Source organism: Schistocerca cancellata, chromosome 8 (genome assembly GCF_023864275.1).
Source record: "Schistocerca cancellata isolate TAMUIC-IGC-003103 chromosome 8, iqSchCanc2.1, whole genome shotgun sequence".
In the NCBI taxonomy this organism is placed as follows: Eukaryota; Metazoa; Arthropoda; class Insecta; order Orthoptera; family Acrididae; genus Schistocerca; species Schistocerca cancellata.
Genome location: NC_064633.1, coordinates 453,032,063 through 453,057,876, shown reverse-complemented (window position 1 = coordinate 453,057,876; position 25,814 = coordinate 453,032,063). Strand labels below are relative to the sequence as shown.

The window sequence follows — 25,814 nt, the reverse complement described above, 5'->3', positions numbered from 1 at the left end:
CCTGATTGGTTAACATGGCTTCTTGGGCACTTCCCCTCATCCACTACCTACGTGCTGCGATCCTAAAACAGAAAAAAAACTTTGATAGTTGTAAACAATTCGACACAAGTTTCATATTTGTTTCTTACTTCTAGCCTGAATTTATGTAATCAGGGAAAGACTTTTCGGACACCTTGTATTTCAACTGAGACCAGACAGTTTTCGGAAATGTGTCAGCAGTCCCGCATACCACCCTTAATTTACGCTGGAGGATGATGGTTCAGATGGCTCTGAGCACTAGGGGACTTAATTCCTCTGGTCATCAGTCCCCTAGAACTTAGGACTACTTAAACCTAACTAACCTAAGGACATCACACACATTCATGCCCGAGACAGGATTCGAACCTGCGACCGTAGCGGTCGCGCGGTTCCAGACTGTAGCGCCTAGAACCGCTCGGCCACTCTGGCCGGCTACGCTGGAGGAGCTCACTCTCACTCATCTCTTATGACCTGGGCACCTGTAAAAGGAAAACATTAAAATTTGTGAAAGGACAAGTTGAGTTTAGCTTTAACAATTCTGTTCCACAAAGTACTGGGATGTGCTGAAAAATAGTGTCTCCGAATTTTTTATGTGAAAATTCTTATAGCTTTTTGAATAAAAGAAAATGTAGTAACATTCTACATCTTTATTCTTCATGTCTGTATATTTCTTTCTCTACGTCTCGTCTTGGCAATCGCCTTGCCGCAGTGGATACACCGGTTCCCGTGAGATCCCCGAAGTTAAGTGCTGTCGGGCGTGGTCGGATCTTGGATGTGTGACCATCCAGGCCGCCATGCGCTGTTGCCATTTTTCGGGGTGCACTCAGCCTCGTGCTGCCAACTGAGGAGCTACTCGACCGAATAGTAGCGGCTTCGGTCAAGAATACCACCGTAACGACCGGGAGAGCAGTGTGCTGACCCCACGTCTCTCCTATCCGCATCTTTCACTGATGATGACATGGCGGTCGGATGGTCCCGGTAGGCCACTCGTGGCCTGAACACGGAGTGCTTTTTTTATTACGTACCCACCTTGAGAACGACCACATTTCTCTCCACGAGAGACGAGTTTGGTGTTACCGTCGCGCCTTAATCACCACAAAGTGAAATCCGCGAAAGTGTTCTTCAACTTTTTGAAACAGATGAATATACGAGGCGTGTTTTTTAAGTAAGTACCATTTTGAAATTTAAAAAAAAGACTTTCTAAGATATCTCAATAATTTTATTTTTACGTCAAAGCCTGTACCTTAATCTACGCACTGACGCCATTACAGTCTGATTCTTCCTTGTTTACGTTGTGCACTGAGTGTTTAAGATGCCTCCGATAATCGAGAGTCCCGCCGACTGTGAAGTACGGGCTGTTATAAGATTTCTCAGTGCTAAAGGCCTAAAAGCGATCGATATTCATCGTGAGATCTGTGCAGTTTACGGAGAAAAATTATGAGTGATGGAATGGTAGGAAAGTGGGTGATAGCATTTAAAGATGGCGGCACAAATGTGCATGATGAAGAACGGAGTGGGCGTCCTTCGGTCGTTAATGAAAGTTTAGTGCAGGAAGTGGACCATAAGGTGAGAGAAAACAGGCGCTTTAGGCCTACGATTTCGTCGTTGCGGGGTGACATTCCTAATGTTTCTCGTAGTGTTTCGTATAGCACTGTGACCGAGCACTTGAATTGCCGAAAATTGTACGCACGTTGCGTACCGAAAATGTTGACGGATGTGCACAAAACCAGACGTTTAGACAGTGCATTGACTTTCCTTGAGCGGTACCACAACGACGGTGATGATTTCTTAGGCCAAATTGTTACGGGCGATGGAACGTGGGTGGCCTACGTCACACCAGAATCAAAGCAACAGTCCATGGAAGTTGAGCAAGGGCATCGTTTTGCTGCAAGACAATGCCCGTCCGCACCTGGCGAATCAGACCAAAGATCACATCTTTTCGATGGGAAACTCTAGATGATCCTCTGTACAGCCCCGATCTTGCGCCCAATGACTACCATCTGTTCCTGCACTTGAAGAAACACCTGGGCGGTCAGCGTCTTCAAGACGATGACGAAGTCAAAACAGTGGTGATGCAGTGGTTAACAAGTCGGGCGGAGACTTCTATGAGGAGGGTATTCAAAAACTGGTACAACGTTATGAGAAGTCCCTCAATATTGACGGAAATTATGTAGAAAGGTAGATTAAGGTACAGGCTTTCATGTAGGAATAAAATTATTGAGATACCTTAGCACGTCTTATTTTAATTTCAAAACGGTATTTACATAAAAAACGCGCCTCGTTGGATGGCGCAAAGTCCGGACTGTATGGAGAATGATCGACGAGAGCGAACTCGAGGCGCTGGATCGCTTCAGCGTTCATGTGTGGTCTGTCAGGAGAGGGTGCCCTGTGTCTGGCCGATCTCTTAGAATTCGAAACACGATTACAGCACTCTGTTTCTCACGCACTGATAAAGTTACGTCACACACCGCCGTCTTACACCCTACAGTTGTGAGCCCTCTAGCGTCAGAGGGCTGCAAATATGTGGACGTGAAGCGCAAAGATGAATAATGTTTTATTTTCAAAGCGTTGAGAGTTTCACACTAACAATCCGGAGGCATCACTTTTAAGCATGCTGCAACGTCGTGTTTACGTGCAAACCGGTGACAAGTGAAATAATAAGTACAGAGGGTTTGCAAGATATTACTGATCAACAGTTTAACCCAAAGGGCACAGTATTTACATAAAAATTTTGTACAAGTGTATCATATTCACAAGTCAGAAAATACATTACACAATACCTTTCTAATTGAATTAGGTGCAAACAAGAATTTCTTATAATTTCTCTACTAACTGTAAGCTCTTCGATAATAAAAGGTAAAATCAGTTTCATTTAACGAGGACACTTGAAAAATAAAGGTGAAATAAGTTTCTTTTGAACAGGATACACAAGTAAAAAAAATATATTACGCAAATCCTTTCTGATTGTATTACTTGCAAACAAGAACTTCTCATAACTTCTATACTAACTGTAACAACTTCAATAATAAAAGGTAAAATCAGTTTCATTTGACAAAGGGCACTTGAATAATAAAGGTGAAGTAAGTTTCTTTTAAATAGGTCACCTGGGCAATCGCAATAGGACAATTCACATAATTTCCGATTTCCGCTTCCCATCAAGTATTTATCTTTAACATGTACATAGGCTCAACTCCCGCTACCATTAGGTATAATTCAGAAAACTAGTCTCCTTCCTTTATGGTTTTGAAGGTAAATACACTACTGGCCATTAAAATTGCTACACCAAGAAGAAATGCAGATGATAAACGGGCATACATAGGACAAATATATTATACTATAACTGAAATGTGATTACATTTTCACGCAATTTGGTTACATAGATGCTGAGAAATCAGTACCCAGAACAACCACCTCTGGCTGTAATAACGGCCTTGATACATCTGGGCATTGAGTCAAACAGAGTTTGGATGGCGTGTACAGGTACAGCTGCCCATGCAGTTTCAACACGGTACCACAGTTCATCAACAGTAGTGACTGGCGTTTTCTGACGAGACAGTTGCTAGGCCTCCATTGACCAACCGCTTTCAATTGGTGAGAGATCTGGAGAATGTGCTGGCCAGGGCAGCAGTCGAACATTTTCTGTATGCAGAAAGGTCCGTACAGAACATGCAACATGCGGTCGTGCATTATCCTGCTGAAATGAGGGTTTCACAGGATCGAATGAAGGGTAGAGCCACGGGTCGTAACACATCTGAAATGTAACGTCCACTGTTCAAAGTGCCGTCAATGCGAACAAGAGGTGAGCGAGACGTGTAACCAATGGCACCCTATACCATCACGCCGGGTGATACGCCAGTATGGCGATGACGAATACACGCTTCCAATGTGCGTTCACCACGATATCGCCAAACACGGATGCGACCATCATGATTCCGTAAACAGAACCTGGATTCATCCGAAAAAATGACGTTTTGCCATTCGTGCACCCAGGTTCGTCGTTGAGTACACCATCGCAGGCACTCCTGTCTGTGATGCAGCGTCCTGGGTAGCCGCAGCAATGGTCTCCGAGCTGATAGTCCAGGCTGCTGCAAACATCGTCATACTTTCGTGAAGATGGTTGTTTTCTTGCCAACGTCCCCATCTGTTAACTCAGGGATCGAGACGTGGCTGCACGATCCGTTACAGCAATGCGGACAAGATGCCCGTCATCTCGGCTGCTAGTGATACGAGGCCGTTGGGATCCAGCACGGCGTTCCGTATTACCCTCCTGAACCCACCTATTCCATATTTTGCTAACAGTCATTCGATCTCGACCAACCTTGTGTGAATACTCTGAAAAGCTAATCATTTGCATATCACAGCATCTTCTCCTGTCGGTTAAATTTCGCGTCTGTAGCACGTCATCTTCGTGGTGTAGCAATTTTAATGGCCAGTAGTGTATATAAGGAGTATAGCAAACGGAACAGGCGCCTTGGCGTCCCAATGCAGAGGAAACTTAACTGAATGCAAGATCCCCACTCACTGCAACCCGAAGAACTCAGTGGCCGCCGTATCGGTTGCCACTTTCCCCGCGGCCAAAAGAACCTCCCGTTCCCTCTGGTATTGGTCGGCCAAGGCGTCGTACTCCGGACATCGATTCAGACATGGACTAGGTGGCCGCTGCAGTGCTGAAACAGAATAGCACAAAAACACAGCCACAGTGAAAAGAAACAATGTTAACAGCCCCCAGAATATATTAAGATAAAATTCTGCAAAGAGAGATCACATCAAGACAAAGGCAAATTAAAAATGGTTAAGAGCATTATCTGTAGACTTCAAATTTCAAAATACACTCCTGGAAATGGAAAAAAGAACACATTGACACCGGTGTGTCAGACCCACCATACTTGCTCCGGACACTGCAAGAGGGCTGTACAAGCAATGATCACACGCACGGCACAGCGGACACACCAGGAACCGCGGTGTTGGCCGTCGAATGGCGCTAGCTGCGCAGCATTTGTGCACCGCCGCCGTCAGTGTCAGCCAGTTTGCCGTGGCATACGGAGCTGCATCGCAGTCTTTAACACTGGTAGCATGCCGCGACAGCGTGGACGTGAACCGTATGTGCAGTTGACGGACTTTGAGCGAGGGCGTATAGTGGGCATGCGGGAGGCCGGGTGGACGTACCGCCGAATTGCTCAACACGTGGGGCGTGAGGTCTCCACAGTACATCGATGTTGTCGCCAGTGGTCGGCGGAAGGTGCACGTGCCCGTCGACCTGGGACCGGACCGCAGCGACGCACGGATGCACGCCAAGACCGTAGGATCCTACGCAGTGCCGTAGGGGACCGCACCGCCACTTCCCAGAAAATTAGGGACACTGTTGCTCCTGGGGTATCGGCGAGGACCATTCGCAACCGTCTCCATGAAGCTGGGCTACGGTCCCGCACACCGTTAGGCCGTCTTCCGCTCACGCCCCAACATCGTGCAGCCCGCCTCCAGTGGTGTCGCGACAGGCGTGAATGGAGGGACGAATGGAGACGTGTCGTCTTCAGCGATGAGAGTCGCTTCTGCCTTGGTGCCAATGATGGTCGTATGCGTGTTTGGCGCCGTGCAGGTGAGCGCCACAATCAGGACTGCATACGACCGAGGCACACAGGGCCAACACCCGGCATCATGGTGTGGGGAGCGATCTCCTACACTGGCCGTACACCACTGGTGATCGTCGAGGGGACACTGAATAGTGCACGGTACATCCAAACCGTCATCGAACCCATCGTTCTACCATTCCTAGACCGGCAAGGGAACTTGCTGTTCCAACAGGACAATGCACGTCCGCATGTATCCCGTGCCACCCAACGTGCTCTAGAAGGTGTAAGTCAACTACCCTGGCCAGCAAGATCTCCGGATCTGTCCCCCATTGAGCATGTTTGGGACTGGATGAAGCGTCGTCTCACGCGGTCTGCACGTCCAGCACGAACGCTGGTCCAACTGAGGCGCCAGGTGGAAATGGCATGGCAAGCCGTTCCACAGGACTACATCCAGCATCTCTACGATCGTCTCCATGGGAGAATAGCAGCCTGCATTGCTGCGAAAGGTGGATATACACTGTACCAGTGTCGACATTGTGCATGCTCTGTTGCCTGTGTCTATGTGCCTGTGGTTCTGTCAGTGTGATCATGTGATGTATCTGACCCCAGGAATGTGTCAATAAAGTTTCCCCTTCCTGGGACAATGAATTCACGGTGTTCTTATTTCAATTTCCAGGAGTGTACGTAAAACTGCCCCAGCACAAACAGGCTAGTTTTAAAAGGGCAACGATGAGACAATTATTACACTATTACGTCGCAGTTCCAATACAATATTGAAACTCATAAGAAAGAAGCTAGTGAAAACACGGCGTAAGTCCGATTGTAAAACTAGAAAGCTTGAATGTCTACTTCTTCAATAGACAGCTGCGTGGTACATAATTCAACCCCAATAGCCAAAATGAATAACACATTACTCAGTGTCCTGTGTGGAAGACCATGGGCCAGTCACACCTCAAGAACTTGCGATAACAGGTGCACTTCCGCATTCCGAGCCACATACACCGGTCAAATCCAGCTAACTCCACGCAAACACTAGTTTCACCCTCTGAGCAGCGACACGTACCGGCCGTTCCGAAGGCAAAATCCAGTCTCCCCGCCAGCTCACCAGCACCACCACCGGCCTACGAGGCAAAGATAAGAAACGCCAGAGGGAAACAATCGATCCGGGTGAATCGAACGGAGAAAGCAACTGGCGCCGGCGCCTCCCCACGTGTCACATCTCCTCTTACAATCAAATTTCAGGATTTCATTTGTTACACCAGCTGATTGCGTTTTGTTTTTAAAGGTCTAACATCACGAAGTGGAACGTGGAAACGCTGAGCTCGGACGATCACAGGCGTCCTGTCCTCTTCAAATTAGAGCGCACCCTTCGGCACATCACAAAAGCCATACGCCTAGGCAGAATATGCGCCGGGCACAAAAAATGGAATTTTCTCCAGCGGCACATGAACAAAACAGGTGAGATACATGCGATTGCAGCCTTTCTCGGCGTATTCCACTGATGAATTATTCTCGGGTTATCAGCCGAGTGGTGGCGTCGTCTTGTCGCAACGTTTCAGTGAGTTTCGTACCCATCATCTTCTGGCGAAGATGGGAGGGAGTTGACACACTTCGCCAGAAGATGATGGGTACGAAACTCATTGAAACGTTGCTACAAGACGACGCCACCACTCGGCTGAAAACACGACGAGAATTCATGAGCAAAACAGGTGAGTCTTTATTTGTAAGTAAGTTCTTTGGGAATGCAGATTTTATCGGTGAATTTCAGTGGCGAAACTTTTCGAGGTATCAACCGAATAGCGGCGCCTTCGCTGGAAGATGACGAGTTAGAAATTCGCAATGTGCAAAAATTTCATCTAATATGGTATCCATGGCCCGCCCGATTGGCCGTGCGGTATAACGCACGACTTTCCGGGAGGGAAGGAGCACCTTGTCCCGGCACGAATCCGCCCGGAGGATTTGTGTCGAAGTCCGGTGAACCGGCCAGTCTGTGGATAGTTTTTAGGCGGTTTTCCATCTGCCTCGGAGAATGTGGGCTGGTTCCCCTTATTCCGCGACTGCTGCGCAAACAAGTTCTCCGCGTACGCTTACACCACCATTACTCTACCACGGAAACATAGGGGTTACACTCGTCTGGTGTGAGACGTTGCCTGGGGGATCCACCGGGGGCCGAACCGCACGATAACTCTGGGTTCGGTGTGGGGTGGCGGAGGGGGGAAGTGGGCGATAGTCGTCGTGGGGTTGTGGACCACTGCGGTTGCGGCGGGGACGGAGCCTCTCCGTCGTTTCTAGGTCCCTGGTTAACATACAATACAAACAATGGTATCCATACATATTATAAAAAACTATGTGTAACTGTACGCATGTACACTGATTAGGCAGAACATTATGACCATATACGTAATAGCCAGTGTGTCCACATTAGCACGGATAAAAGCCGCAACGCATCGTGACATGGAAGCAATGATGCCTTGGTAGGTCTCTCGAGGGAGTTGACACACATCTGCACACACAAGTCACCTAATTGCCGCAATTTTCGGGAAAATGGGGGGGCGATGAAATCTGACGCCACATTCAGTCATATCCCAGATGTGTTCCATTGGGTTGAGATCTGGTGAGCTGGGGGACAGCACATCAATTATAACTCGCCACTGTATTCCTCAAACCACTCCATCACACTCCTCGTCTTGTGACATGGCGCATTGTCTTGCTGAAAAATGTCACTGGCGTCATGAAGGAGCGTACATGGTATTTGTTGTATTCTCCAACAGTTTATTGAACGTAACTTCTTCTACAATACAATAGCTGGCTGTACAATAGACGTAGGTGTCCGTCGATCTAGCCGGAGATGTGGTTCCTCTCGGTCGGCTGGTACTTCGATCGGCGGTGCAGTACAGCGGCTTCGGTGATATCTTCTCGGAGACTCCGCTGTAGCGGAGACTCCATTAGCAGCGGACGAAGACTGGTCTGCGTTCGACCGGCCGGGCCTATATAGTGAGCTGGAGCCAATAGAAACCCGGTTTAGAAATCCGTGGCCGGATATGTCGCGGCGACCTCTGGAAGGAAAGGTTCCTATTAATCGACTGGAATCTTCGGCGTGTTTGCTGATGTCTTCGCCTGTTTGGCTGTTGGTTTGTTTCCCTCATAGCGTGGTTGCTATGCGGTGCTGCCTGCCATGTAGGGGAACCCGATGGCAGACGGTACAGTATTGAACCAGCCTACGATACTTCTTGGCCACCATGGTGCCTTGCACGAGCACCACTGGAATCATGGATGCCCATGTCAATGTTCCCTAGAGCGTAATGGAATGGCCACCAACTTGTCTCTGCCCAGTAGTACAGGTGTCAGGAAGCTGTTCCCCTGGTAGACGACGGATTCGCGCCCTCCTGTCGGCATGATGAAGGAGGTATGCCGGCCGGAGTGGCCGTGCGGTTCTAGGCGCTACAGTCTGCAACCGAGCGACCGCTACGGTCGCAGGTTCGAATCCTGCCTCGGGCATGGATGTGTGTGATGTCCTTAGGTTAGTTAGGTTTAAGTAGTTCTAAGTTCTAGGTGACTGATGACCTCAGAAGTTAAGGCGCATAGTGCTCCTTGAACCATTTGAAGGAGGTATCGGTCTTCATCAGCCCATGCAAAGCTCTGCCACTGTGCTAACGAACAGTGCCGATGGTCACGAGCCCATTTCAGTCGTAGTTGTCTACCTTGTGTTCTTAACATTGGCACGTGCATGGGTCGCCGTCTGCGGACGGCCATCGATGGAAGTGGTCGCTGCACTGTACTCTGCCCAGCATGGAAGTCTGATATTAGTTCCATCACAGTTCGCCGACTGTTCTGTTTTACCAGTCCGCCCAGCCTACGACAGCCGACATCTGTAGTGAGGTATGGTAGCCCAACCCGACGACGTCTGGACGTGGTTTCATCTTGGTTTCGACACGTATTGAAGACACACCCGACACAACTGCTCGAAAAGCATACAAGTCGTGTAATTTACGAAATGCTCCTACAGAGACTTCTGCACATCATCATGTGCCTCGGTCAAACTGAAATAGGTCGGGCACCTTCCCCATTCAACACACAGACAGCAGGCTCACTCATAGTAAGTACATGCACCAAGCGTGTGTCTAACTAGCAGTCATTCCTCGTCAGGTGTCACTGATACATTACTGGCCATTAAAATTGCTATACCAAGAAAAAATGCAGATGATAAACGGGTATTCATTGGACAAATATATTATACAAGAACTGACATGTGATTACATTTTCACGCAATTTGGGTGCATAGATCCTGAGAAGTCAGTACCCAGAACAACCACCTCTGGCCGTAATAACGGCCTTGATACGCCTGGGAATTGAGTCAAACAGAGCTTGGATGGCGTGTACAGACAGGTACAGCTGCCCATGCAGCTTCAACACGATACCACAGTTCATCAAGAGTAGTGACTGGCGTATTGTGACGAACCAGTTGCTCGGCCACTGCCGGTCAACTGCTGTTTGTGTATGAGAAATCGGTTGGAAACTTTCCTCATGTCAGTACGTTGTAAGTGTCGCCACTGGCGCCAAAGTTGTGTGTAAACTCTGAGTAGCTAATCATTTGCATATCACAGCATCTTCTTCCTGTCGGTTAAATTTCGCGTCTGTAGCACATCTTCGTGGTGTAGTAATTTTAATGGTCAGTAGTGTATATTCTTGAAGAGAATGGCGGACCCATTTTCGAACAGGCGATGGATTCGTTTGAACCAAGGGTAATTCCTTTTTTATACTGTGGTTGCGTTCTTTATTTTTGTTAGGCTTTGAGCTTTTTACCTTATATTAATTTTAGTTCCCGTTCTTTTGGCTGTGAGGTGGAATTTGGATCCATACTGTGGAAAAAAACCTCCCTAAAAACTTCAGTTTGGTTATTTGTATTTTAAACTAATCTATATTAATCTTCTTCCAAATTTTGATCCTGTAAATCCTGCGGCATAACTTGTACTTGCTGGGTTCTGTCATAGTTGTGCAGTAGCACTTGGTGGGAACGAATATTTATGTTTTGGAAAATTAAGCTGCATCGTTGGTTGTTTTAACGAGTGCGTTGTTTTTGATTCTGTTGTTAATTTAGATTCTCCGTATTTAGCTGTCACTTGTATCAGTCTCTGCTCTAGTACCTGTACATATGCTACATGGTATAGATATCTTCTATTGGCTCTTGGACTAGTATTTATCGCTGTTCGTATCATTATGTTAAATATTTTTGGTGTGTGAACGTTTGAAAGAAAAAAGGGCTCCAAGCACTATGGGACTTAACATCTGAGGTCATCAGTCCCCCAGGATTTAGAACTACTTAAACCTAACTAACCTAAGGACATCACACAGATCCATGCCCGAGGCAGCAATCGAACCTGCGACAGCAGTAGCAGCGCGGTTCCAGACTGAAGCGCCTAGAACCGCTCGGCCACAGCGGCCGGTTTGAACGTTTCATATCATCCATATTGGTGCAGCATGTTCCAGTGTTGGTATTATAAAACTGCGGTAGACATAAAGTAGATGTGGGGCTGTTGCTGCATAACTTTTTTTTTATCAATTTTAATAGTCCTAATCGTTTTCTCTCTCTCATTATTAACCGAGCGGGGTGGCGCAGTGGTTAGACACTGGACTCGCATTCGGGAGGACGACGGTTCAATCCCGCGGCCGGCCATCCTGATTTAGGTTTTCCGTGATTTCCCTAAATCACTCCAGGCAAATGCCGGGATGGTTCCTCTGAAAGGGCACGGCCGACTTCCTTCCCAATCCTTCCCTAATCCGATGAGACCGATGACCACGCTGTCTGGTCTCGTTCCCCAAACCAACCAACCAACCTTTCATTATTGGTTCTGTAATAGCTTGTCATCACGGTGGAATCAAATGTTAGTCGAAGATATTTTACGTCTTTTTTCGGTTTTATGGATACTTTACAGCTTATTTTTCTGTGGTTCGTCACTTTATAAACTACATTTTCACCTCTAACCGGATTTTAAGTGCTTATTTGACACGTACATGAGAGGTAAGTATGAACCTCAGTATCTCGAAAACGGATAAAGAAATCAGTAAAATTTTTGGAGATCAGGATCTTAGGAATACATCGTAAGAATTTCAGCCATTTACTTGGAATCCGCGGCTCGATTTTGGTACGAAGGAATGGGATAGGAAAAGGTTTATTTCGGGGGATGGGGGGGGGGGGGGGGCGGGCGGTTCCTAAGGGAACGCCCATGAACTAATTGTGTTTCCAAAAGGCACTTAAGACTCACCGTAGGCATCAAATGCAAAAAGACTCAACTGAGTCGCTCCGATTGCCTAAGCAGGAGGAAATTTGTAACATTGATACTTTGGCCCCATACTGTTGGATAGCGACACTAAGAAGAGCCTTCTGTGGGATACACAAATGGTCCCCAGCCAAAGGACTATCCAAAACATTCGACCCTACATTTCTGTCAGCAATAGAACCCGAGGTATAAGCCCCGGAAGGATCTCGTTTTTATGTGCGACGTTTTGTAATATAACAGGTACCGCATGCTTCCCGCACGCATTCCGTTATGGGCGACGGCGTTGCTGCAGCGTGTACGCAACGTAGCGAGACTCCTATGCAGGTATATAAGCACCGACATGTAGGCAAGGGATTAGTATGGCATTCGCGTCTTTCCTCCGTGCGTGTACTATGGAGACGTTATTACCAACTGTGTCCGAGCAGTACCAACGTGCTGTTATTCTTCTCTTGGATGCCGAAGGACGAATACCGGGAGGCATCCATTGGAGAATGAAGAATGTGTGCGGTTAAGGCGAAACGTTCGGGGAAACTTCGACAGAGAATCCTACTGCTTCATGACAGCGCAAGTCCCTATATCGCGAATGTCGTAGCGCAGAAGCTACGCCAGCTCAAGTGGCGTCGGTGGAATGACAGCATCATTGCTCACGGCGATTTTTTCTGACTGGCATACCGATTCTCAACGGTACGGCCGTCCGACTGCCCCTCCCACCCTTGTATCTTATGGTGAGGACAGTATTAACTGGTCACTGCTACGTTAGCAAGTTTGAATAGAGGAACTGTGATTTATCGTGATCCTGTGAGCGGTGTTTTTGACAGACAGATTTCAAGTAACGGTAGTTTTATACCTTTACTCGCTCTGTATAGGAGATCACTTTTATTGTGTCTCACTGTTTAGAGGCACAAAACGCGCGGGTGTGTAACGACTACGCTCTCGCCTACGTTAACTCTTTAAAGCCTGTACTATGGTAAGTTGACGGGCTTCACCTTATAAGAAAGGATTTTAGTAAATATGTTGACCGCGTGTACCTGAATGGAGGCAAAATCAGACCTACACCCACTCAGTAACAACAATGATACGTCAAGCAAGTCTAAAGTGCAACTACACGTTAGGACGGGCAAGAAACATACACAGTAGATGCTACCAATTGTTAATAATACGGTCGCCAGCCTAATTAGGCATTAACTGAGTTTCTTCCCTGTACAAGAGGAAGTACGTTCAAGCATAACAACACGTAATAACATTGCATTATATGGTAAATTTTAGAACCAGAAAAATCTACTGAACTAATATTTTCTCTTTCTGTGCTAATTTTGACAAGCTATACATACACAACATTACACTATAATGATTACTACAAACTGCGTTTTGTCTATTGGTCCAACTGAAATCGGGCATAGGTTACCCTAGAAACAGCACTTTTGAAACACACATACGATGTCAATTTTAAAAGGGTAAAACACTGATAAATTTAGGTTTTATATTGACTTTAACTTTGCTGGTCAAAGCAGTTCACCACACTTCAGGATTCAAATGAATAGAAAAGAAAGAAAGGAGAAGGGGTTGGGGGTGGGGGGACCCTGAAATTGTTATGATCACTGTAGTGAAAGTTTGATCATTGAGAGTCTTAAGCATTCCAGATTTCCAATATATGATTTACCACTCTTTTTGTCTTATTTCCTACTCATTTAACTACCGTTATTTTTGTCTCAATTTAAATAAACTTCATTACTAAACCAATTTCAATATTATCTTCCAACTTGGTCAGACCAATATTATTCGTCCAATATTTCATTAACAACAAAGTTCTTTAAACATCATTCTAACGTAGATAGGGCTGCAGGTAATTATTATTAACATAAACTTTAAATCTTCATCTTGGGATACTCGGATTGCACAACATTTGGAAAGGACCCTGTCTAGGTTAGTTGTGAGGATAATTAATTGATAGGACAGTTCTGGTAAAATTTAAGTTGTTATTGAACAGTATGTAGCAAAAGCGACACTGGTCCACACGAATACAGTACTGAAAGTTTCAACCTGTTCGTATCGATGAGGCGGTCGGCAGGCGGCGAGATGGCGAGGCACAAAGCACACGTGCAATTACAGCAATGGCTCATGAAATATCGGCACTTTACTTCTTCATGGCGTCGCAATGCTTTTCCATATAGTGCCTCTGGAATATTGTCATGCTGTATAGACGTCGGAAACAGCGCATCCGAGGCTCAACGAAACCACTTTTTCCAGTAGAGCCTCCTCGATCCAGCACGTGTTTCTCAAATCGATGCCCAACTCCGACTACTCTACTGAGCGCGTTATGCCGTACCGTGCCTGTGTGCATTTTCCCGCGCTCGCCTGCCTCCACCTTTTACCGCTCCCCTACAGACAGGGTATTCACCAAAGGTTTTACATTCCACATATTCTAATACATTGCCTACATATGGACCAGGCGTACAAATACAACTTTCACATATTACAATAGTTTCAACATTAGGTACACTTCCCTTCGATTACAACATTACTTGAAATTTGACATAAATATTAAAATTTACATCGAAATTTGTTTATAGCTTTTTCAACATAATGTCATGAAACAAAAAAGAAATGAAACCAGAATATCGATTATACTAATTTATCGAAATTCAGAAGAAAAAAAATTATTACATATACAATAGTATAACGTTAGTGTTGTTACACATGCCCCTGTTTCCATTAAATTTCATTAAGTGAAAATTTGATGGGAACACTGAACTTTATTTTACACAGTGGTTCTGAATCTTTGTGTGATTGTCCCATCAAAAAAAATTTTTTACCACAAACTTCCTTTCACTCAATTTACATAAGTATATAATTTTTTAATACACCAAAAACATTTACCTATCGTTTACTTAAGTGCCTTTGGCACAGTCCAACCTCCAATCACAACATTATTTAAGTAGCAAATCACTCATCATTGTTCAATTTCTCAGACAAATAAAAACCAAATTTGGAACACAAACACTTATTTACAAAAGCAAATACAAATATCTATATACACTATAAAACAATTTGTTGCTGCTTGCATTGAATGGCAGTCCATTTCCTGATTTCCTAAAAAAAACACACAATAATATTTAGAAAATTACTACACACATTTGCTGCCTATTATTCAGATTTGGGCAGTCCTTTTCACCTCATATTGTCATATCTCCTGTATCACACTTACAATTCTCCTTTGACTATTTATCTGCCCTCTTTGGTGTTTGGCAGTCCTTTACATTATGGGTCATACACTGCCAATTTTCATTTTTGACAGTCCCATCTTTTATCTGGCTGACAGCATTTATCCTTTCTTTTCAGCCCCTTTTCTCCATACCTCTTTACATTTATAGTACAATTGGTAATCTGAAACTCACATAATTACATTAGTACACTGATATTAGTCTACCTATATTACAAAGGTTTGTTACATTTGGCATACATTAGCTTCAGTATAATATACAGCATATTTACTGTAAATTGTTTTCTGATTGTACTTAGTTCACTCACTGCTAGGAACATACAGTTTCAGGTCCACAACATTTCTTACACCTAAAGGTCTTTTAGATTTTGGGTAGATCAGGTAGTAAGTATTATCATGTGGAATGTTCTGTATCACATATGGTCCATTATAAATATATTTAAATTTGGAAATTTCATGGTGCAGTTCACTAGACTTTTCGTGGGTTTTTAAAAGAACATAATCTCCAATTTCAAATTTTGAAACTTTCAGATTTTTATCATGTCTTTTAGATCTCGATTCAGCTTTTTGCTTTGCCCTATTTCTGACTAATTCTTTCTTTTGACTCAAAACCAAGCTTGTACAAGGTGAAACTCTAGTTTTTCCTCAATTAAACTTCTACTTCTGCTGCCTAACAAAATTTCTTCCGATGGGAACCCAGTAGATTCATGATGCAAGGTGTTCATGACATTCTCAAAGTCCGATGTAAACTTGCCCCAGGCCCTAAATCATGCCCCTTCCTGGTTTTTCCGCAACGCACCTTGGTCGACTGTGACATCATCCCAAGATACGTTCCTGACCTGTGGACCACTTATATCTGGCGGCTTTCTCGGTTTCTGGAGTTCAAAGTCTTTACTTACTTGAACTCTTTGCAAAATATACACTGAGTCATCAGGTGGCTCTTTCTTTCTTTGTTCGGTCTCAACATCTGGATTTTGTTTTGAAACTTCGCCATCATTAGGTATAATATCGCAATTAGCTGCATCCCCATTATTTTCATCAGTACCGAAATATTCGTCATCTGAACTATCGTCAGAATCCGACCATTCTGGATCGCTTTCAGGTTCTAACATAAAAGCTTTTCTGAGACAGGCACTAAGTTCTTCCTCTGCATTTTTGTCAGGCTTTAATTTTAACTCAGTATCCTCTTTTAACAAAACGACCTCATTATCAGCTTTACTCACATCCACTGCTACTTCATATTTAGTGTAATCCTCGTGGACTTCAATTACTTTTAGGTAATTACCTGCCTCTTCCTCACGGTGCCTTTCGGTAGCAGCTTGGACTGTTGGCGGATCGTTAACAGAAGTTACTTCCTCGTCAATGCTTAGGATTTCATCCTCCAATTCCTTCCTACTTTTAATCATCGTCCTATCGGCAGCACGCGTACTTTGCGCGGCGCTATTTAATCTCTCCTCTTCCAATTTGGGCCACGTCACCTTATCGACGTCCCTATTATCTCCCTTTTCACTAATTAACCTCCTTGCCTCATACTCCTTCTTAAAATCCTCCCACTCACATTGCTTGAGGCCCTTGTACAGATCATCGATCTGCACACGCCAATCAGTTACTTCTGCTAATTCATTCTCGCCATTTACTTTATTGCTAACACTGCTAACCGCACCTCTCTGTGTATCCACAGTTTCATCTACTATTTCCTTCGCCATGGAATTACCTCTTGTAATGTATGCACCAGTTCTTACGGCAGTGTTCGTATCTAATGCTGCCGCATTGCTAGCGGCTTCTCTCTGAACAGCTGTTTTGCTAGGCTGGGCCGTTGCCCTCTGATGCTCCACTCGCCTGTTAACATGTAGCACTCTGCGCGGCAACGATGACTCATTTATGCCCGCACCTGACGCTTGTTTCGCAACAACACGTTGCGTCGTTCCACGCCTGTCTCTAACCTGTCTCATAATATTACTGTCAGTTCGGTAACATTTCTTAAATTGGGGCCGGTATGTACTATCCGCTTCCGTTTGGCCCGCAACGTTCGCGGAAATCAGTTTCCCGCATCGTTATTACTTTGTGCGGTATACCCTCTACCACGACCTATATAACTTCCTCTTCCTCTACCTCTGCCTCTTCCTCTCTGTATCATATTGACGCGAATTCCATCGCCGTCATTTCTTTCGTCACTATTATGATTATTTCTGTTGCCAAAATTCTGATAATTGGCACGACTTTCGCGCCAGTGGTCTTCGTCTTCCACCCTTTCGAGAAACGCTTGGAAGCTACGATGATTGCTTTCCACATATCTCTTTGAATCTTCTGGAAACTTTTTATATAGCTCCCATATGATTTCTGAATCAGATCTTCTCCCTCTTAAATGCGTCAACTTTCGGTACCAATATTCGCAGAAATCTTTCAAAGAATTCCTGCCCCTGTCATCATGAAGTTTGGCCATGATAAACTCGCGCCACAAATGATCCTGTTTTTGTTCGGACCAATATTCTTCCATAAACTTTTGCTTAAATTCTTCGAACGTCATTCGTTCGGTATTCAAATTAATTCCCCAGCGCTTAGCGTCACCTGCTAAGGCGCTAATTACTACGTTTATCTTTTCCTGATCAGACAAGTGTTCAGGAAGTATTCTCTCACAATTTTTGATGAAATCTAACGGATGCCATCCATTATGTTTCTTGGCGGGATCGAAGCGTTCCTCACCTTCCAATAGCTTCGTAAGTGGTGTGCCATTATAGACAACACCAGGCCTATATTTAATTTTACCCTCAAGATCGAAAATTTTGCCTTGAATTTTCGAAGTATTTTGTCACACTTTTGTACACATCCAGTCACTTTTTCGCCTAATTCTCTTTCAGTGTCTGAAACTGCCTTTTTCAACTGAGATATTCCGTGTTGACATTCGTTTACGATCTCAGTTTTAAGACCGAAAACTTTTTCGTCTACTTTTGTTTCCACTAGAGGCTCTACTTTCTCTTGGATGTTGAGAATTTCAACATCAAACCTACTGTTAATGTTGTCAATTTCCCCCTGCATAGTATCCATATTTTTATTAATTGTGTCAATTTCGAACTTCATAGTATTTACTACAGAGCTTAAACTACCCACTTGTTGTTCTAGCTGTTCTATTTTTTTACTAATTTTAATTCCTTGCTCTTCGACCTGTGCTTTAAGCTGATTATTCTGTGTCTTGAGCTCTTCAACGTGTGTTTCAAGCTGATCATTCTGTGTTTTGAGCTGCTCTGCAACGTGTGTTTTATGCTGATTATTCTGTGTTTTGAGCTGCTCACTCTGTCCTGCAATTTGTTTGGTTAATTGTTCGAATAAATCGTTCATGCTTAAAATTTTCACACTGTTTTGTCCTACGGAATCGGTGTGTTCCGATCCTACTTCAAAAGTTTCTTTCGGTTCTTTCTTTACCTGTGGAGAATCAAACATGTCAGTGGACTCATTCACGTACCCACTATCATCTACAAAGTCATCCCCTACTTCTTGTTTTACCCCTTGCTGTGTTCGAGGCAATCTCGACATTTCAATCTGTTCATTAACATGTTCGTGATATTGTATGTACGCCAACTGTCTTCCGCTAACGCCATCTGTTATCTGGCCGCTTAAACTCCTGCTATTGCCATGCGCATCTTCCATTACGCTCGGCACATCTACCCTGTCTACTTTCCTGTCCATACTGAATGCAAGCTACACCACACTACCGTACTTGACGTTCACTGCTATTTATTTTACTGAATATTATTACAATTCGTGCCACTGAACACCCACTGTTCGGTATTCACGTTAATTTGTGACCGACAACAACTGGATGTCCTGTCATCGGGAAGCCACTTGTAACGACTACGCTCTCGCCTACGTTAACTCTTTAAAGCCTGTACTATGGTAAGTTGACGGGCTTCACCTTATAAGAAAGGATTTTAGCAAATATGTTGACCGCGTGTACCTGAATGGAGGCAAAATCAGACCTACACCCACTCAGTAACTACAATGATACGTCAAGCAAGTCTAAAGTGCAACTACACGTTAGGACGGGCAAGAAACATACACAGTAGATGCTACCAATTGTTAATAATACGGTCGCCAGCCTAATTAGGCATTAACTGAGTTTCTTCCCTGTACAAGAGGAAGTACGTTCAAGCATAACAACACGTAATAACATTGCATTATATGGTAAATTTTAGAACCAGAAAAATCTACTGAACTAATATTTTCACTTTCTGTGCTAATTTTGACAAGCTATACATACACAACATTACACTATAATGATTACTACAAACTGCGTTTTGTCTATTGGTCCAACTGAAATCGGGCATAGGTTACCCTAGAAACAGCACTTTTGAAACACACATACGATGTCAATTTTAAAAGGGTAAAACACTGATAAATTTAGGTTTTATATTGACTTTAACTTTGCTGGTCAAAGCAGTTCACCACACTTCAGGATTCAAATGAATAGAAAAGAAAGAAAGGAGAAGGGGTTGGGGGTGGGGGGACCCTGAAATTGTTATGATCACTGTAGTGAAAGTTTGATCATTGAGAGTCTTAAGCATTCCAGATTTCCAATATATGATTTACCACTCTTTTTGTCTTATTTCCTACTCATTTAACTACCGTTATTTTTGTCTCAATTTAAATAAACTTCATTACTAAACCAATTTCAATATTATCTTCCAACTTGGTCAGACCAATATTATTCGTCCAATATTTCATTAACAACAAAGTTCTTTAAACATCATTCTAACGTAGATAGGGCTGCAGGTAATTATTATTAACATAAACTTTAAATCTTCATCTTGGGATACTCGGATTGCACAACATTTGGAAAGGACCCTGTCTAGGTTAGTTGTGAGGATAATTAATTGATAGGACAGTTCTGGTAAAATTTAAGTTGTTATTGAACAGTATGTAGCAAAAGCGACACTGGTCCACACGAATACAGTACTGAAAGTTTCAACCTGTTCGTATCGATGAGGCGGTCGGCAGGCGGCGAGATGGCGAGGCACAAAGCACACGTGCAATTACAGCAATGGCTCATGAAATATCGGCACTTTACTTCTTCATGGCGTCGCAATGCTTTTCCATATAGTGCCTCTGGAATATTGTCATGCCGTATAGACGTCGGAAACAGCGCATCCGAGGCTCAACGAAACCACTTTTTCCAGGAGAGTCTCCTCGATCAAGCACGTGTTTCTCAGATCGATGCCCAGCTCAGACTACTCTGCTGAGCCCGTTATGCTGTACCGTGCCCGTGTGCATTTTCCCGCGCTCGCCTGCCTCCACCTTTTACCGCTCCCCTACAGACAGGGTATTCACCAAAGGTTTTACATTCCACATATTCTAATACATTGCCTACATATGGACCAGGCGTACAAATACAACTTTCACATATTACAATAGTTTCAACATTAGGTACACTTCCCTTCGATTGCAACATTACTTGAAATTTGACATAAATATTAAAATTTACATCGAAATTTGTTTATAGCTTTTTCAACATAATGTCATGAAACAAAAAAGAAATGAAACCAGAATATCGATTATACTAATTTATCGAAATTCAGAAGAAAAAAAATTATTACATATACAATAGTATAACGTTAGTGTTGTTACAGGTGGTTTCAGCTCGTTACTAAATGCAAATAAGTAGGAGGCCAAAGTTGATAGGAGCTGAAGGAGTCCAGGCTGCAATAATATGCGGTACGGCATATTGTTAGAGAGAAGGATTACTATTCAGGAAACACGTAGTACAATGAAATTACTTATCTTAAGTAGTTTGTAGGACTGCAGCTGCGGCTATGATCTGACAGTCTTATAACATGGAATACCGTGAACTAATACAACCTGTTCTCAGGGACTAAGCCTGATGGGACCTCCTCAGAGAATCAGTGCAAACATTACAGAAGTGGCTGAGGGCCGATTATGAAAGTGCGTCTGCCTAGGTTGAAGTCTAGCTAAGAAGTGCACGAGGCACACTCCAGTTCCGCCGAGCTGCACAGCTCGCCAGAGTGCGCCGTGCTCGGCAGACGAGGGGCTGCCGACCTTGCGTTGGCACGGCGTCGTAGTAGTACATGTGGCAATGATACTACAACTTTCAATATCACCAGAACGATATTCATTCAGAGTATGTTCACCAAAGTTGGAATCTCTCTTTTTCAGTCTCCATGTGTTTTCGTGTTAAGTCAGTCTAGCAGTTCTGTCCTTTTCTGATTGGTCTTCATATACATTGTCACAAAAAAAAGTAACATGAAGCAGTATACATTCCACTTCTTTCTAAAGATTGAATCTCGTCTTTAATTCTTGGATGTGTGGTCCGTCAGTTATGCAAAACACCGTTTTTTCTCAGTATCCAAACACGTTGCTGCACCACTGTGCCATCATCAGTGGCTTTTCGTTTTTATTTATTCTGCAATGTGAGCATTTTTGTTAAATGATTATAAAATTATGTGCATCTTTAGTTCAAACAACATATCGTTTCTTTTTGTAAATACCTTTACGTTTGGTGTGCATGAATTTTCTGGATCAATTGTGTGTTAATTACTAGAGGTAGCTTGCAATCTGCAACCAAACTATGTTAATGAGAAAGTTTTCTGCTGGAAGTTAACCTATCTTCTAGAACGTAATTTAGTTTGTCGCACTGTTTCCGCCGCTATATTCGTTTTTACTTACGTTTGCGTGTGCGAAGCACTTCAATTCTCCGCATCATGCTGACGTGTTGTGATGCACACGTAACTATAACAAGTATTTTCCATAAATAACGTAGTAAAACACTCTTCACTTCAGCAAAACACAGTGTGATTGTGGTTTGTTGTGTGTCCCAGCGCAGTCACTGTTCATTTGTTCACCAGAGAGTTCGGCGCCAAATTTAAATTTTGTTTGCTTTTTATCTTTGTGTGTGTGCTTGTGCGTCTGTGAGTTTGTTTTCTGTGCACTTCTTAGCTGTGTATGTTTTCTTTTATATGGTATTCATTTTGTGTGAAAATGGTGCGTCTTTGCAGATTTTAGTGTATCATTTTTTAGCGCGCGTGTGTGTGTGTGTGTGTAGATGTATGCCTGTGTGCGTGTGTGCGTGTGTGCGCGTGTGAGTATTTACAAAAATGAACCGATCTGTTGTTTGAACTAAAGATGCACATAGTTTTATAATCATTTAACAAAAATGTTCACATTGAAGAATTAAAAAAACTAAAACCCACTGATGGTGGCACAGTGGTCCCGTAACGTGTTTGGGTACTGAGATGGTTCAAATGGCTCTCAGCACTATGGGAGTTACCTTCTGAGGTCATCAGTCCCCTAGAACTTAGAACTACTTAAACCTAACTAACCTAAAGACATCACACACATCCATGCCCGAGGCAGGATTCGAACTTGCGACGGCAGCATTCGCGCGGTTCCAGACTGTAGCGCCTAGAACCGCTCGGCCACTCCGGCCGGCGGCTACTGAGAGAAAATGGTGTTTTGCATAACTGAAGGACCTCACTTCCAACAATTTTAACTGCAAACACGGCCAATACGTGGAGCTGTAAATCAAAATGATGAATATCTGGTCTTTAACATTGAACACAATGCTGAAAGGAGTATACTGGGGCTCACTTGTATGTGGCACCAGAATAAGATAAGAATATTAATAAATTAAAATGAAACTAGTATACTATAAACGACGAATGTCTCTGATAGGCTCGATAATGTGGATTGATGACTGTGCGCGACCGTAGAGCCAGAGATACTGTTTCTGGTCTGAGAATGTAGTGTTGGAGAGAGCTGTGCGCACACTTGTAGGCAGCTGCGTGTGAGGGAAAGACGGTGGAGTGGGCGGCTTCTGTGGTGTGCTGTGTGAAGTCATCAAGAGTTAGATTAATGCAGGTGTGTCGATATTGTTGAACATGGAAGCAGAAGTCTTCATGTATGCGAGGTAAAAATTCTCAATAATTACGATGTTCTGTTTTTGCCAGAGCGTTAGTATAGGTGACTTGGCTGACAATTTGTTATTGTTGAGTAACCCCACGATGTACGTAAACGGTTTTCACAGAAAGTCTACTTAGGTATTTCATTTTTGTAATGCTTTTAAGATTTATTAACAGAGCTATGTGTAATTTGATGATTTGCATTTACGTTGGATTAGTGAAGTTAGATAATACTTGATGTTTAAATCTCATTGTTTGTGAATCAATTGTGAGTAATGTAACTTCAATTTCCAGATGTTTTTGAAGAGGCAAACTTAATTTGCAACATAATTCTGCTGTATACAGTGAGTGCTAGTAATGCATCATTATCAGCAACGCCTCCCAGTCCAGGTTATATATTTCTCAAATAATTTGGAATTTCTTAAATGTTCTCGTTTATCAGCCAAATGAATTTCATGTGCATTTCAAGTATTATGGCCAGAATTGCACTCTGCTGAGCCTGTAGTTAGTGTATTTGTATTTTTTTATGAGAGACCAGAATATACGCGTTCCACCGTTGCTGCTTTAGACGTAAGACCATTTAATTTAATTGTTACGTGTACAGGGAACAAACTTATTGGTTTTTTAACAGGGCTTCAGCATTCAGTGGTAAAGGGGGTGAATGTATTTTGCAGTGACTGTTTCTTCATTGGTATTGAGAGTTGCATTACCCAACCGATTCGTGTTAAGTTTTGCTAACAATTACACAGACTAAGAACACTACTTGCACTTACAACACGCCACACGACAATGCGAGTTCAGTAGTCATTCCACAGATCAGACATTCATTCAACTTAATCATCAAGTATGTTATACCACTTTTTAAGGAACGCTACAATGTGGACATCTACATATACTCCTGCGTGATTACTCTGCTACTCACAATAAAGTGCCTGGAAGAGGGTTGAGTGAACCACCTTCAAACTGTCTCTCTACCGTTCCACTCTCCAACGGCACGCGGGAAAAACGAGCGCTTCAGTTTTTCTGTGCGAGCCCTGATTTCTCTTATTTTATCATGTTAATCATTTCTCTCTATGTAGGTGGGTGGCAACAGAATGTTTTCGCAACCGGAGGAGAAAACTGGTGATTGTTTTAATTATTGCCACTCCAATCATGTCTGTTGCACTATCTACCCTATTTCACGATAATACTGCCCTTCTTTGTACTTTTTCGATGTCATCCGTCAGTCCCACCTGATGCGGATCCCACACTGCACAGCAATACTCCAGAATAGGGCGGACAAGCGTGGTGTAAGCAGTCTCTTTAGTACACCTGTAGCTCCTTCTGCCAAAGAATCGCAGTCTTTGGTTTTTTCTATCCACAACATTATCTATGTAATCGTTCCAATTTATTTTATTTGTAATTGTAACCCCTAAGTATTTAGTCGAATTTACAGCCCTCAGATTTGTGTGACATCGCGTAATCGAAATTTAGCTGATTTCTTTTAGCACTCATGTGAATAACTTCAGGTTCAATTGCCACTTTTCGCACCATGTAGATTTCTTATCTAAATAATTTTGCAATTCGTTTTGGTCTTCTGATGACTTTACAAGACGGTAAATGACAGCAACACCTGCAAACAATCTAAGACGGCTACTCAGATTGTCTCCTATATCGTTGATCTAGATCAGGGACAATAGAGGGCCTATAACACTTCCTTGTGGAACGCCGGATATTACTTCTGTTTTTCTCGATGACTTTCCTTCTAGAACTACGAACTGTGACCTTTCTGACAGGAAATCACGAATCGAGTCGCACTCCGTAGGCACGCAGTTTGGTTAGAAGACGCTTGAGAGGAACGGTATCGAAAGCCTTCTGGAAATCTAAAAATATGGAATCAGTCTGACATCCCCTGTCGATAGCACTCATTACTTCATGGGTATAAAGAGCTAGCTGTGTTTCACAAGAACGATATATTCTGAATCCGTTCTATGTGTCAATAAATCGTTTTCTTCGGGGTACTTCTCAATGTTCGCATACAGCGTACGTTCCAAAACCATACTGCATATCGACATTTGTGATATGGGCCTGTAATTCAGCCGATTACTCCTACATCCTTTTTTGGGTATTGGTGTGACTTGAGAAATTTTTCAGTCTTTAGGTACGGATCTTTCTGTGAGCGAGTGGTTGTATATAATTGCTAAATATGGAGCTATAGTATTCTAAGTTTTTTTTAATACATTTGATGTATATTTCCTGGACTGCAGCTTTGCCTATATGTATCATATTAACAGTTGAAGCCAGGAAGTGAAAGCTGTGTTTCTGACAGAAATCTGGTCAGTTGTGTAGTTCATTAGAATGTCGTCTGTATTGTCCAGAACTGGAGGCCGAGGTGCCCGCCTACCTGGAACATGTCTCCAGCTACTCACGGAATGTTGCCCAGTTGCTCTCACATGGTGTGAGGCATATATCAGCAGCTTTGGTTCCGTTCGCATTCGAGATCATGGTAAGTGACGTTTCCCTTACTCAGTTTGTTACACGTAAGATGGGTGAGAAAATGACACACACAGCCGCGCGTTAAGTGGTCAGTTCTGAGAGTCTGCTTCCTATGTCTGATTCACACTATCGTTATCTTTGCGTGTCCGATTGTGACGTTAATCATCTGTAAGAGTTCTGACTCTCCCGTAAGTCTACGATACTTGTAGCGTTGTTAGAGAGAGAGAATGCAAGCTGAAAACGGATAAGGACGGTGAAAAAATTCGACCCTTTCGTCTTCCTCGTAATGTGTTAGCAGTCTGCTGAGTCAGAAATTGAATTACTAGTGCAGACCTCACGAAGAATA

At 43.5% G+C, this 25,814-nt stretch overlaps 1 protein-coding gene across 1 annotated transcript in view; it reads left to right on the top strand.

The window, feature by feature from the left end:
- Positions 1–25,814, top strand: part of LOC126095171 (uncharacterized) — a 98,289-nt gene that overhangs the window by 30,621 nt on the left and 41,854 nt on the right. The window contains exons 3-4 of the mRNA XM_049909899.1: positions 6,874–7,046; positions 25,351–25,478. Coding sequence (XP_049765856.1) covers positions 6,874–7,046; positions 25,351–25,478 — 301 coding nt within the window. The remainder of the gene's footprint in view (positions 1–6,873; positions 7,047–25,350; positions 25,479–25,814) is intronic.